The sequence below is a fragment of the Astyanax mexicanus genome, chromosome 7 (assembly GCF_023375975.1).
Source record: "Astyanax mexicanus isolate ESR-SI-001 chromosome 7, AstMex3_surface, whole genome shotgun sequence".
Taxonomy (NCBI): domain Eukaryota; kingdom Metazoa; phylum Chordata; class Actinopteri; order Characiformes; family Acestrorhamphidae; genus Astyanax; species Astyanax mexicanus.
This window is the reverse complement of record NC_064414.1, coordinates 38,633,779-38,647,445: the sequence shown is the minus strand read 5'-3', so window position 1 is coordinate 38,647,445 and position 13,667 is coordinate 38,633,779. Positions and strand designations below refer to the sequence as shown.

Here is a 13,667-nt window from a genome sequence, read left to right as displayed (position 1 = left end):
ACAACAAAATGAAAAATGACCGATATAGAATTATGTGGATTTCTGCAGTAATTACTAATACACCACAATTTTAAACAAGCAAATTCTAACTTCAGACGCTTACTTAAGACAGTTCACCTGACTTTTTTTCTTTGTAAAAGTATACAGTAATGAAAAATAAAGTTGCTTAAATAAAAAAGTCACTCTTATAAAACTGTATTTTGAGCAAGAAAGTGAATTTACTATCCAAAATATCAAACGGTTATTAAAAACATGTATTGCATGTTCAGTCCTTTAGGCATAACACCACATATTACATTATTCAGTACTCAGAATGTGTTACCTTGAAATGACATGTAAAGAAGAAGTGTGTAGCGTGAGCAGCAGTGTGCTTCTCCAGGCCTTTCTCCTCAGGTAGAAACTGAAGCTGCAGGAATTCTAATGAGCTCCTGTGTGCTGTCTGTTATTAAAAATTAATGAAGTAATAAACCTGAGATCATGAACTGTATCAACACTGAAAAGCAAGCACTTCAACCCACCATAACAGGAAGTGTTGCAAAATAATTCCATCGTGACTTTCAGAAACAGTGATATGTACTGACATGAACACATTTAGAACACTTAAACATGTTTTCAGGTTTGTGCTCTAACAAGGTTACAATTGTGCGAACAGTAAAACAAAAAAAAAAACATACTGTTCAGGGTGTAGGACGTACAGTACATGTATAAAAGTGTAAAGCATAAACATCACCATTACAATTGTAATGGCCAGAGGTGGTTAAATTAGTTTTAGTTTGCAGAGTTTTGTATTAAAACAATGCAAGCTAGACGTGTGACAAGTTTTACTTTTAGTAACGTTAATATTACTTAGGGTATTAACTTGCGGTGACAAACAATAGCTGGATCAAGTTGAATATTTCAGTCATGGTCTTAATTTGGGCATTGTCACTATAAAAATGTTTTTTTTTCTCAGTTTAAAAACCACATCAGCTGCCCTTAAATTTGAGATTGAAATTTGACTTGTTTTTCAGTTTAACAAAGTTTTTGTAAAGTTATGGAGATATAATTCTCACAGAGGTCACAGCCATTCTGATGCCTGGAAACCTTCAGGACGTCCTTTCTGTTGAGAAATAGAAATAAAGAAAATAATGATTTGTTTACAGTGATATTCTTTTGTGTTTACAATAATTATACAGAATCAGGCAAATACAATAAATAATTTTTTTTGTAAATTTACTAAAAACATTTGCCATTAAAATTATTTACTAATTAAATAAAAACATAAATGATGACAAGATATTTATCAGAAGGTTTGAAACTCCGCTCTGTTCAGAGTAAACACTGAGAAGCGATGAGGTGAAACAGGGGTGCTGACCTGTGTTATCCTGACTGTGTGGTTCAGTAAGGCAGTCCATGGCTGAGAGGATAGAGGAGAAAAGATGTTCTGAGTGGGTCTCCAACACACGCGACTGCCTCTCTATCAGCACCAGCGTCTCCTTCAGGACTGGATCCCAACGATTGAAGTAAAAAAAAAAACATTAAAACAAAGTGACTATTACTATTAGTAAACAGGCCATGTGTTTTGTTATCAAGTAAATATTAAGAGCACACTGATTTTAATACACTAATAATCAATAGAAAAGATACTATTTTTTTAAAATAAATATTTATACCTAAATATTTAAAGTTATATTATTGATACTCCCCTCAGCATTTTTCAAGGTTTTTTCACTCGCCGTGTGCTAGGAAATTGTATTGTTCACAAGTCATGATCATACTGCTTTGTATGCAGGGTATTTGCAGAAGCAGGGAAATGAATTCAGACCTTTTAAGACTTTTAAGCCCACAAAATAAAGACCAATTTCATAATAACAAAATGGCAAAAAGCACAACACCAATATTAAGTTTACAGACTTTGCAATAAATTTGTGATTCATCTATTTTCTGACAAAACAATATTTCTCACAAAAATATCAATGAACACTTTTGCATAAACAGAAATGGACTGAATAAATTGAAAATAAGGTCCAGTGCAAAATTGTTTTTAAAAGTGTTTTATGTTGAATTTTAATGTATTACTGTCTCCACTAAGTAAAAGGAAGTAGTAAACGTACAACAAAATTACACCATATTGAACCTCAAATAATGCCATTGATTCCACTTAGTCTGCAAAATGTAATGAACGGAAATAAACCAGAAATGTTTTTACTCTCTTTGGAGAAGGGGTTAAGACATATAAAGATGTTTTAAGGATCTGCAGACACTCTGTTTACAAGCTACTTTCTATTCTTTTTTTTAAATGGCATTTTGTCACAGTTACAAAAAAAACTTTTTGACATAATCTGTATATTTCAGTTGTGCTTTATATTTTTTCTTGACAAATTGACCACCAGTAGAAATTCTTCAAAATAACATAAAATGAGGACTTTCTTTAAAAGTCCTGTTGCCATTTTGGAAATTTTTTTTGAAATGCAGTGCATAAATAGGACATTTTAACACTAAAAATATTGTAAACTGAATTTTTCCCTCTGAATCAATGTCCACTGTTATACCCCTACGATGTGTATCTTCAGCATAACACAGAGTACTACTAATATAGACCCACAATGGTCAGAAATAGAACAATAACAACACTGGCCTTCAAGGCATGCATGCACAGCCCAATTCTCTCAGTAGTAGTTTCCAGTTTCTGTCAGAGAGGACTGGGGTGTCGGGTTACACTGAACTACTGAATGTTCTAACAGCAGGACGTATCCATGAGCTACACGCCACAGAGAAAAACACACCATTTCAGTATTACTGTTATGAAGTCTAGGCTTCAGTCATAATTGCCTTTAAGATTATACACACCATTTAGCTAACGGCTATCTAAAAACAACAGAACCCAGATCCACAGTTCAGATCAGTGACAATACAGGGCGCTACTTTAATGTTTAGGGTCAGCTTCACTTATACACTCTTTCAGAAAAAGTAGATTTTCTTGTTTTGCCTCATATCCATTACAGGTAATGCTCTGTGTTATGGCTGTGAAAGCCATTCTGAGAATGCCACCAGCTGTAAACACTAAAACTGTCTGAATATTTATGACAACGGAACACTGTGTATCTTTACGCAATTTAGTTAAGTTTTTATAAGACCACATAAAGATAACCTGTGAAAACAGGTAATGAAAACAATAATGAAATAATGAAATAATAACAATAATGAAAACACAAAACGCACATAAAACTAAGATTAAATATGACCCAAATTTATATCATAATATATTTAGTAATTTCAGGCGATACAGAACAGTCAGAACAGTGTTAAACCCACAACCTGTGGTGTATGTAATCATGCACAAATCATACAAAATATTAGATATATCTTTTTAAAATATATACTTTTTTTTATTTTATACCTTTTCTCCCCAATTCGGAGGGCCAATTACCCAACCACTTCAATTTGACCAGCAATGTTCCCTAGGAGCATGATGCCGCTTGGGTAGCCAGCATACCCGGAGGAAAGCACCAGATCCCCAGCTCTGATACCTCAGTTAACTAAGTGTTGTGCGTCATCTATTCACCCAGAGATGATCCGGGAGCATGAAGATTGGAACTAGCAATCTTTGTATCTAAGTGTCAACGCCTTCATCCGCTGGACTACTTGAAGCCCCCATCACAATATAGGATACAGAAAAATATGCACCAGCAGTAGCAGTAGTCAAATGCTTTCTTATGCCTAGCACAGTGATTTATATAAAATGTTTGCAGCAAATCATAAAATTTAAAAAAAACTATTTTTTTACACTCTTGTCAATATTTGTACAGTTGGGTCAATGTTGTTTAAGAACTGATATTCTCCTTGATATTCTTATTAAAGCATATTGTCGATATGATAAAAAAATATATTACAATGTTATAAAGTATCGTCCTGTTCCCCAGCAATACACAGCATCAATATCAAGTATACAGACTTTACAGTAAGTTTGGGACTCCTGTATTGTCTGACAAAGCAATATTTCAAATAAGCAAGAATTAACAGAACTGTCCCTATGCTAAAAATAGTGTCCATTGCAAAATGGCCTTTAGGAAACCACTAAAGTAAAGCTAACTTACATATAAAAAAAGGAGAGAAAAATGATATTTAAGATTTAAAAAAAAGTTAAGTTCTGTTTTGTAGATAAACAAATGTAAGAGCTTTTAAGACATTTGAAGAGTTGTTTAATAAAACACATGTAATAAATGTCTAATAAAAAACATTAACATAAGCATCATCTTAGCACTACCCACCCTACCAGAATATCACAAACCAGGTGTAGTATATTTGCAATTACAGATCTAACCAGTGTCATATTGTTAAGAGGTTGTTGTTGTTTGGTTATTAAATATTAATGCATGTGATTACTGGAGTAATAGAACACTCATACTTACAGGGAGAGGCAGAGTTCATACAGCACAGTAACATCTCTCCAGTCTGCAGGACAGATGCAGTAAGAGGCTGGTGGGCTTGAATCTCCTTCTGAAAACTCTGGAAACAATCCATTGATGCAGTCACATCATTTTTTAAATAATATGTATGCAACTAATAAGTATGTAATGCATTATTAAATTGGAATTCTATTAGAACTGGCAGATTAGTATTGGCTTACTTTCCACACTTATTCTGTTTATACAGAATTTGATTCATTTCACTCAATTTGTAATATATTTTAAATATACACAATATGGACAGAAATATTGGGATAATATCTGCTCCTATTATATCATCATTAGCCTAAAAGTATACTTGTGAACCCCTGTTTAATATCACATCACTTACCTTGTAGTCAGTGAGAGACGCTTTAACGCTATCAATGTCCACTGCAGGAGGGGAAAGCACTTCCATCTTCTCCACCACCTTATACAACCACTGAATCAGTTCCTCTAAGTTTGAGCAGAATGCCTGAAATGGTAAAGTGTGGAAAGGGCTCTGATGTCATCAAGAAATAAAATCAGATTTATTTGTAAAACACTTTTTACGACAAAGAAACTTCACAGAAATCTGGTAGACAAAAAACATAAAAACCTAAAACAGTGGCTAGGGAAAAATCCCTGAAAGCTGAAGAAAGAAATCTTAGGAGGAACCAAGGATGGGGACCCATCCTCCTCTGTTCATTTAGCAATTATTAATAAAAAATTCTCTGCAAAATCACACACTGCTTTTTTTTCACAGTTTTAGTCATAATAGTGGTGCTAGAAGGTAATTACAATTTGTGAGACTGAAATGTACAAGTACTACTAATGCGTGTATTAAAACTAGGCCTGTCACAATAATTACATTATCTTTACTTACGCTGTTACATATTGTCACTTATCGTACAATATGTGGACATTAATCAGTCCATCAATCATTTTAGCTGACTTCAGTATTGGCCTGTAGATTTCTCTCAGCAAGGAAAGCTAATATGTTTAAAGACGATTTTATTCATTATTTCATTTATTTAGGATATTTTAAATGTTTCTATTCTATTTCCAATGTACAATAATTTTTGAAGGAGTGTAAATGCAATATTATGCTATAATATTATTCATTATATCAGTGACAGACTTAAATGGTCTTAAAATAACAACAATATTTTAGTTTATAGCAACACTTATTAGGACAATATAACAAATAAAAATAGTTATTGTAACAGGTGTTCATTTTATCCTCAAATTATTGGTTGGAACACAAAATGTTTGATTGACCTGAAGACAGGAGATCTGTTAAACTTTCAGCATCATTTACAAGCTAATTTGCATCTTACAGCCTTCTGGGAGATTGGTTGTGTTGGGCTGAAATCCCAATGATGCTTAACAAACAGCACATTTTTCAGCTCTACTTTCAGTTTACTCACCTGTATGTTCTGCAGGAGAGACTCCTTTGTCTCGTTCTCACCCTGGTTATTCCCGGTCATCCTCTGAAGTTCAGACAAGGTTGCACCACTCAGCTGATCTATGATGGTCCCCACCTCTCTCAGGCTGCCTCTGTTCACCTCGCTGCTGATCATTTGCACCCGATCGCCCAGTCCTTTCAGCTTCTCAGAGAGCTTGTCTCTTCTACAACCAACCATATCTTGTTCTTCCTGCAAAGCAGATACTGTCGGTTCAGCTGCTGGCTGCTCCACCTGTGCTGCTGAATATATGCCAGAAGTACTCTCCCTCTCCAGAGATTCCCAGCTTGTATTGAATGGCTGATTCATCTGGGCTGTGAGGTCCTTAATTTGAAGAGATAGATCCTGAAGTTCATGTAGCTGTTCAGGCAACCGGAGGAACTCCTCATCCAGCTCGCCAAATGACCCATGATGAGGTAAAAGGCGTGTAGACCTGAGGAAAGTGGGAGCAGACCTGGACGTAGAAGAGATGCCAGGTTTCCTGTGAGGAAAGGTCTGTTTGCCCTCACAGTCTAGACTCTCCACTGATAAACCAACCTGGTCCAGTGAGGAAAATAGACTACTAGACAGCCTGCCTTCTGAAGATTTGGAATGTGACAGTTCCCTCAGGTTCAGACTCTGTGATTCAGTTAACCGTTGGCCAGAAGCTGGACTACCTCTAGTATGCCGTATTCCAGCCAAGGTCTGGTCCAAGCAAGAAAGACTGGAAGAGCTGCAAAAACGATCCAGCTCAATGCCAGAGTCTTGCAAGAAGGGATCAGTCTGCAACAAGGACCTACTCTTACTGGAACTCCTGGTGATGTCCATGTTGGGCCTAAGAGGGTATGTGTAGTCCAGAAGAGTCTGATATTCCTTATCAGGATCCCAATTTGGAGACCTACGATCTGAGGAGGGTGGGAGAGAACTCGGGATGGCACATGCCCAGTAATTGGACTGATAGTTGGACCTCCGTTTAGGTTCAGATGAGTAGTCTTTGTGACTCAGTGAAGAGCCAGTCTTAAGGAGAGAATCTTTACCCTGCTCAGATATGTTAGCGTGTGTCTTTTGGGAGGGACGAGTTTGGGAACTGTAGGAATGAGAGAATGAAGTCCGCTGAGTGGAACTCCACTTGGGGCTTAGGGGCACTGTAAGGCTAAAGTCACCTACAGGAGGACTAGAAAGGCTACGTCTTTCATTTCTGTTAGCTGAAGGCACAGAGCTTAAATCAGGTTCCTCAAGAAAAGAAGATAGTCTAAGATCTGATAAACTCAAAGAAGCGTAAAGGTCTTCTCGGGATGCTGAAGGAGAAGAGGTGATGAACCGGGGAACACTGGTGCTTTCTGAAGTAAATGTGTGTGAAAGCTTAGATGTCACTCCTTCCACTTCTTTCTGATAGTTGTCCGTACTGCACATGTCAACCTGTGGAAATGAGCGAAATATAGTTTGATTGAAAGATAGAGCCAATATTAAGTAAATAAAACAAGAATTATCACATTTATGTTGTTTCCTAGTGCATTATTGCATAAAGTACCAATTGATAGTGTTTATTTGTACTTTAAACATTTACAATTATATTTGGGAAATATGTGGCTTTTTTATTCTCATAATTAAGAGGGGTGGATCCTTTATTGCTGGGTGCCAGCTTTTCTCACAGCACTTTCTGAATAGGGCTTTGTATTGTCAAGAACAAATGAATATGATACTTATAACGTTATAGGGCTTCTGTAAGCCAAGCCATTTTTTGTGGGGGATCTGAAGATCTGAGTTTAAACAATACAAAATGATAATCTATCATTCTGTCATTACCATAATCTATATCGCGATACTCAAGTGTATTGATATTTTCTTACACCTCTATTCCTAGACCATCCTATACTAAATCAGGCACTTTATCTGACACCTGTTTAGGAACTAGTTTAAGAAAATGCCAGATGAAGTACTACCAGGCACCAACTAAAAATATATCCAGCCCCTCCTGTACTATTTTTTTGCAATAATGCAAATATCAAACTGCAAGAATCTACCTGATATTTAACATTAGACAAAGTAATGCACATGGTTTAGTAACTCACTCTTTCTGAGCACTCTTGTGTGAGAGGATTCTTCAAAATTGAAATCTGCCGCTCTCCTGTGACAAGTGGCTTTCTGGCAGTATACAGTCTTCTACTTGTCATATATCTAGATGTTGGTGCCATCGTAACACTCTTCTTGCTTGCACTCCTTTCCCTGTCTGAGTCCTGTCTAGTATCCAGGTCATGGCCCAGCCTTGATCCACCTCCAGCCTCCTGTGTGAGAGGTCTTCTGTGGCCGTTCCGAATGAACCCTGGTATCCTGCTCTTCCAGCTCACAGAACTAGAACTCCTGTAGTCCATCTGAGAGGAGGAGGTCTCTAGAAAGGCTCTGTCAGCTCCCAGAGCCATAGCAACAAACCGGCGTCCTGATGGTGCTTCATCTGTTCTCAGTGAGAGCTGAACTGTCAAAACAAGATGTGTGAAACACTCCCATTATTATCCTCAGTAAAATCACTACCCTCCTCATTAAAGTATCATTATACAAAACCATGCAGCAGAGACATTAAACCACATGTGGATTAAAGTTACTTGAGAATCGTCAAAACAAAGAGACACCTCGGCTGTATTAAATGTAATGATATGGATCAGTAAACCCATTAAGAGTGCATGTTCGGGCTTGCCTGTCACTGAAGAATAATATATTCTTTGTTTATTGCGTTCATAACGTGCCAAGAACTGACTAGCACAGCAGCAGTAATGGTGACAGGCCTACAGAAAGTCTCAGAATAATGTTAAATATAAAAGAGCATTATAAAAACAATTATCTAATAATTTAATTATCTAAATCCCCTGTAATCTGTTCCATATTTGGCCCTAAAAAAACTGTCTGGCTTGCAAATCTATGATTAATTTAATGATGAAACCACCTGAGCAGACAGAGAGATGATTGTGGGTTAGTAGAACGAATCCCTGTTTTGCTTTCTGATTGCTTCTGGTTTCCATGGCAAAAGAAAGAGGATGGTACAGCCAGAGAGCTAATCACGTGGTGAGGGTCAACCACAGCCTGTCTGAGAACAAAAGACAATAGCGTCCGCTCTAAAACTTCCCTACATTTCTTTTGACATAAATCGACATGACAAATGAGAAATCAGTTGACAAAAGGGAACTGGTAAAATTATATAAAAAATATACATGTAAATTTGATTTGAACAAGGGAAGAGTGTATTGGTTACATAAAAAACTTAAGGGTTACAATTGTGGTATTTTATGATCTTTTGTCAGTTTTCATTAACTAGTAATAAATACATATCTAGTCAGTATTCTGTATTCTGATGGCTCTGCAGTCAGTGTAAGCAGAGAGGAACTATAATTGTAGATCCGGTGACTGGAACTGCTGCATGTGACCTGCAGTGACCTTAAGAAGGACCAATGGGAGGGGGGGGGTTGGGGGGGGGCTGGTTTTAAGTGAGGTCACTGTAGTGTACACAGACCACAGACCTACAGCATGCTATGGACTCTCTGTTACCCAGGCTTGTGTGGACAGCCACCAAGGCAACTAGGGGCCTAGAGTTCCAAACAAATGACAGCAAACCAAAATCCTTGATTATGCAATCTCACTGGATTCAGAGCTGCAAAAGAAGGTCTTTGTAAAGACAATATTATAACTTTTACATGGTAGCACACTTTACTGACTCAACTAAAAATAAAGCTGCGTTCATTCATCTCACCTTATTTACAGAAGTTAGAAATGCTGGGTTATTTCTGGAGATAAAACTAGCTTCTTTTAAAATCTTACTTTTTGTTTCTATAGGTCTGTTCCAATTTCTGTAACCATTAAAATGCTTTAATTTTATGTTTTACGATCCTTATAACTGATTCTGACCTGATTTATAGAACAAAATGTTACAATATGAGTTATAAAGCATGAACATGAATGAGCTTCTCACAATTTATCTGATTCAATTGTGAATTTGACACCAATATTTAAAATGGGTCTGGGGACTTGTGGGTAAATGGCCGCACACTTGATGACAAATTATAATTAAAATACATTGCTGCTCTGATGAAATAGACATTTAAACTTTAAGTTAAATTTTTATTACTGTTATTTGCAGTTTTTAACCAAATTTACAGCTGCTAGGTATGATGTCTGGTTGGATATCTTGTGTAAATGATAAAGTCTGTCTATAGAAATAATAATACAAAAATACACTGATCCACAAGTGTGTTCACTTGTGAAGCAAAGATGCACCAGTTTTAAGATCTGATACTAAGTGTTTTCTTGTCCCCTTTGTTTCCAACCATCCATAATTTAGACCTGAAACATGCAGCACAGACAAACCCATTAGGAAAATGTTATTTGACCCTAAAGAATGAGAAATATGAGCACTAAGATCCAGCACTCCCAGAAACAAAGAGAAAAAAGCTATTATAATAACAGAAAACAACGAATAATGCAGTTACAACACCTCATAAATATCCAATAGCTACTACCCTAACCTATTCATTCCTGACTTCATTTATAAAGGACATCAGGTTAGCCATAATTCCACTATAATCAGTCTGTTAAAGAGCAGCTGCTTCCCACATAACTTCACTTTCACTCTCCAAGGATCTCCAACACTATGAAGCATCTGCTCTCCGCCCGCGCTGCTGCCTGATGTTTAGGTCAGCCATTGTGTTTCATATCTCAGTGTAAATAACCTACCTTGTCCACAGGTGAGCTGCTGAAGGGACGGAGGGTAAAACAGCGCAGTTTAGACTGGATTAACGCCTGTAATCTATTCATTAAACTGTAGCTCGGAAACCCGTACAGTAGACGCAGCGGTTTGTAAAGAAAGACGGGCGGGAACAACGGAAGCCTCTGCTGCACACGGCCAATAACAGGCGTTATTTTGAACCCACCCGTATTCTGGCATTTCCCGCCCCTGCTGCGCGGGGATTGGCTAGTTGCTCCACTCTCATTGGGTGAATAGCTTGTTAGTAAGATCCAGTAACCAATCCCAGCCAAGGAGGTGGACGATTTCAAAACCACAATAACGTTACTGAAATGTAATATTTCTGATTTAGGTAAATATGTTAAATATCGACACCTTCCTAAAATAACCACAAAATAAGCCAGTTTTTCAGAAAACACACACATGCACAAAAATATGACGGTTTTAAGGTGATTTAAAATTAGCAATGGTTTAAGGTAAAGCAAGGCATTTTTTTTATATATTTGTATTTATTTGTATAGATTCTTTCTTACACAAAGGCAATTCAAAGTGCTTAACAGAAAGATTTAAAACTCTGCATTAAGGGGAAAAAAGAAAGTCATAAGAAACTATAGTAAAAAAAATACAATTTAATGCAAACTAAGTATAACATAAATCTAATTACAAAAAGTGGAATTTTAAAAAGAATTCAAATGTACAAAACTGGAATATAATAAATACATTTAAGACAACGAAGCAATGTTAAAAGAAAGTTACAAGATATTATAATTAAAAGAAAAATTTAGAAAGCACAGGTAAGAGCAGTTGAGCAGTAGAACCAACTATCCATTCAATCCAGTAAAAACACATAAAACAGTTAACATTTAAAATGTTCAACATTCACAAATTGTAAAGCATTTATAGATAGCTTTAGGGAGTTAACTGAAAATAAGGCAAATAATGCAGACTAAAAATAGAAGACTAAACAACTAAAGAAGTAAAGTTTACATTAAAGTAAAAAAGTACTTACAAAAATTACTTACAAAAGTCCTGAATCATGAACATTTTTAATAAATAGATAAATTAGCTTAGGTCATATTCTTGGCATGAGCTATTATCCTAAACAGGTAGAATCAAATAATCTGATCAACTGAGGGTGTAGGCAATTTTACCACAGGTGGAAGAAATGCAGCATTATGAAAAGATTAATTAGGTGAGATTAAATATTTTGCTTTGTAAATGTCAATTTATAAAGCAAAGTAATGTTTAACATTTTATGGGTGATGTATTTGATATGTCACAATGACTGTACGTTGTAGATTAGATATATACGGTCACTGAAATTACGTATTGTATTTTCTAACACTATATCTCCACCATTTGATTTCTTATCTGACATAAATCCTTAAAGCTCCGATTGGTTCCAACTAGCCCATATGCAGGGTACAACCCAGATGGGGCCCTAGATGTTTAGCCCCTTCTGGTTCCATCACTACCCTAATGGGCATGTTATCTTAATATTACACTATGTTTTATTATTATTTTTACAGAAGGTGTAGAGTAGTGTTTAAATGTGTTAGTGATGTGCTCCTATTATTTTAATTTTAAAATAATTTAAACTACATGCCTAGACAACTAGATTCCTCACAGTACAAGGTTCTGGCTTGAATGTAACCGTGGACACTCATGGCAGGCTGGGATGATTCCCAACAAAGTTTGTTCAGACTTTTACTGAATTTCTGGGCCATTGTTGACTAGCTAAAGAACATTTTGCTGAAGGTGGCAATTCAAAAACATTTCTTCCTTTAATTTATTTTTTTCAAAATCACTTTAGACATCAGTCTTTTTTTTAAAGCACTGAAGAATAATCCTATACTTCAAAATGTAAGTATGTTATGAGTATAAAAGGTACGGTGGCCGAGAAAGCCCAACGCAGTGCAAATTGAAAAGCGCTGCAAAAGCACAAAACTACCTACGGTGGCCGAGAAAGCCCAGCGCAGTGCAAATTGAAAAGCGCTGCAAAAGCACAAAACACATCCATCAAAATTACAACACAGGCGCAGCAAATAGAAAAACGCGCTGCAAAAAGAAAAACGCGCTGCAAATAGAAAAACGCGCTGCAAATAGAACCACAACACAACGGAAGTGAGTCACAACACAACGGAATTTTCCCGGGGGACCTTAAAAGATGCTGTACCAGCTGTATACAAAGGACAATAAGTGGCAAACAAGCTTCTGAAAAGTAAGTTATGTTTATTACCTGTGATTACCACGGTTGTGTGCATATTATTAAAAGTTCTGCTTCACAAAACGCCTTGTTTGCCACTTATTGTCCTTTGTACACATAGTGAAGTCCGAGACGTTACTGAAGACGCAGCTTAGCTGGTACAGTATCTTTTAAGGTCCCCCGGGAAAATTCCGTTGTGTTGTGACTCACTTCCGTTGTGTTGTGGTTGTATTTGCAGCGCGTTTTTCTATTTGCAGCGCGTTTTTCTATTTGCTGCGCCTGTGTTGTAATTTTGATGGATGTGTTTTGTGCTTTTGCAGCGCTTTTCACTTCATTTGCACTGCGTTGGGCTTTCTCGGCCACCGTATTATAAAAGTACTTTAAAGCACACTCTTTCAATTATGCCTACAAATTTGACTTTGTAATGTAAAAACAATGTATTTAAAATGTATTTTTATTATTTTTTTTTATGTATTTTCTTTATATCTTTGTAGAAAAACAGCTTGAGGATAAGCATTATAACTACATGTAAGCATTTGGGGACAAGTTCCCACTCATTTTTGTTGTCATCCATGCACCAAAAATAGAACCTCTTTTAGAGTCCGTCTTGTTATTTTGACCAAAAATTGAGGTATGTCTTCTGGACAGAGATTGATAAAGGTATGGGGTAGAAACAACTTTCTTCCTGTCTATGTATGGTCAATACGTGCATGTGTTAGCTGACAGTATGCTACCACTAAAAAATGATGATACTATACAAAAGGCCCTTGCATTAACGAAAGCCCCAGAGAGCCCCATGTGGTGTTTATATATATATATATATATATATATATATATATATATATATATATATATATATATATATATATATATATATATAT

At 36.2% G+C, this 13,667-nt stretch overlaps 1 protein-coding gene across 2 annotated transcripts; it reads right to left on the bottom strand.

The window, feature by feature from the left end:
• Positions 1-198: 198 nt before the first annotated feature.
• cep68 (centrosomal protein 68) lies at positions 199-10,748 on the bottom strand. 2 transcript variants are annotated; one of them, XM_022684654.2, is made up of 7 exons: positions 10,571-10,747; positions 7,924-8,324; positions 5,837-7,270; positions 4,780-4,902; positions 4,392-4,488; positions 1,355-1,483; positions 199-1,099 (listed from the first exon to the last, which is right to left on the bottom strand). In XM_022684654.2, the coding sequence occupies exons 2-7, from the start codon at positions 8,269-8,271 to the stop codon at positions 1,086-1,088; spliced, it is 2,145 nt and encodes a 714-aa protein (XP_022540375.2). In that variant the 5' UTR covers positions 8,272-8,324; positions 10,571-10,747; the 3' UTR covers positions 199-1,085. The 2 variants fall into 2 exon arrangements, with proteins under 2 accessions (XP_022540375.2, XP_022540377.2); XM_022684656.2 differs by lacking the exons at positions 199-1,099; positions 1,355-1,483 and adding an exon at positions 1,491-2,740 and having other exon boundaries at positions 10,571-10,748.
• Between the last annotated feature and the right edge of the window lie 2,919 nt (positions 10,749-13,667).

What these genes read in the sequence shown, in the direction of transcription:
- cep68 (XM_022684654.2), bottom strand. Translation starts at nt 8,271, where the DNA reads ATGGCTCTGGGAGCTGACAGAGCCTTTCTAGAGACCTCCTCCTCTCAG. An exon ending in CACAAGAGTGCTCAGAAAGA is followed by an intron (nt 7,271 to 7,923) that starts GTGAGTTACTAA and finishes TCATTTCCACAG; the next exon opens with GTTGACATGTGCAGTACGGA. An exon ending in CTCTCCTGCAGAACATACAG is followed by an intron (nt 4,903 to 5,836) that starts GTGAGTAAACTG and finishes TTACCATTTCAG; the next exon opens with GCATTCTGCTCAAACTTAGA.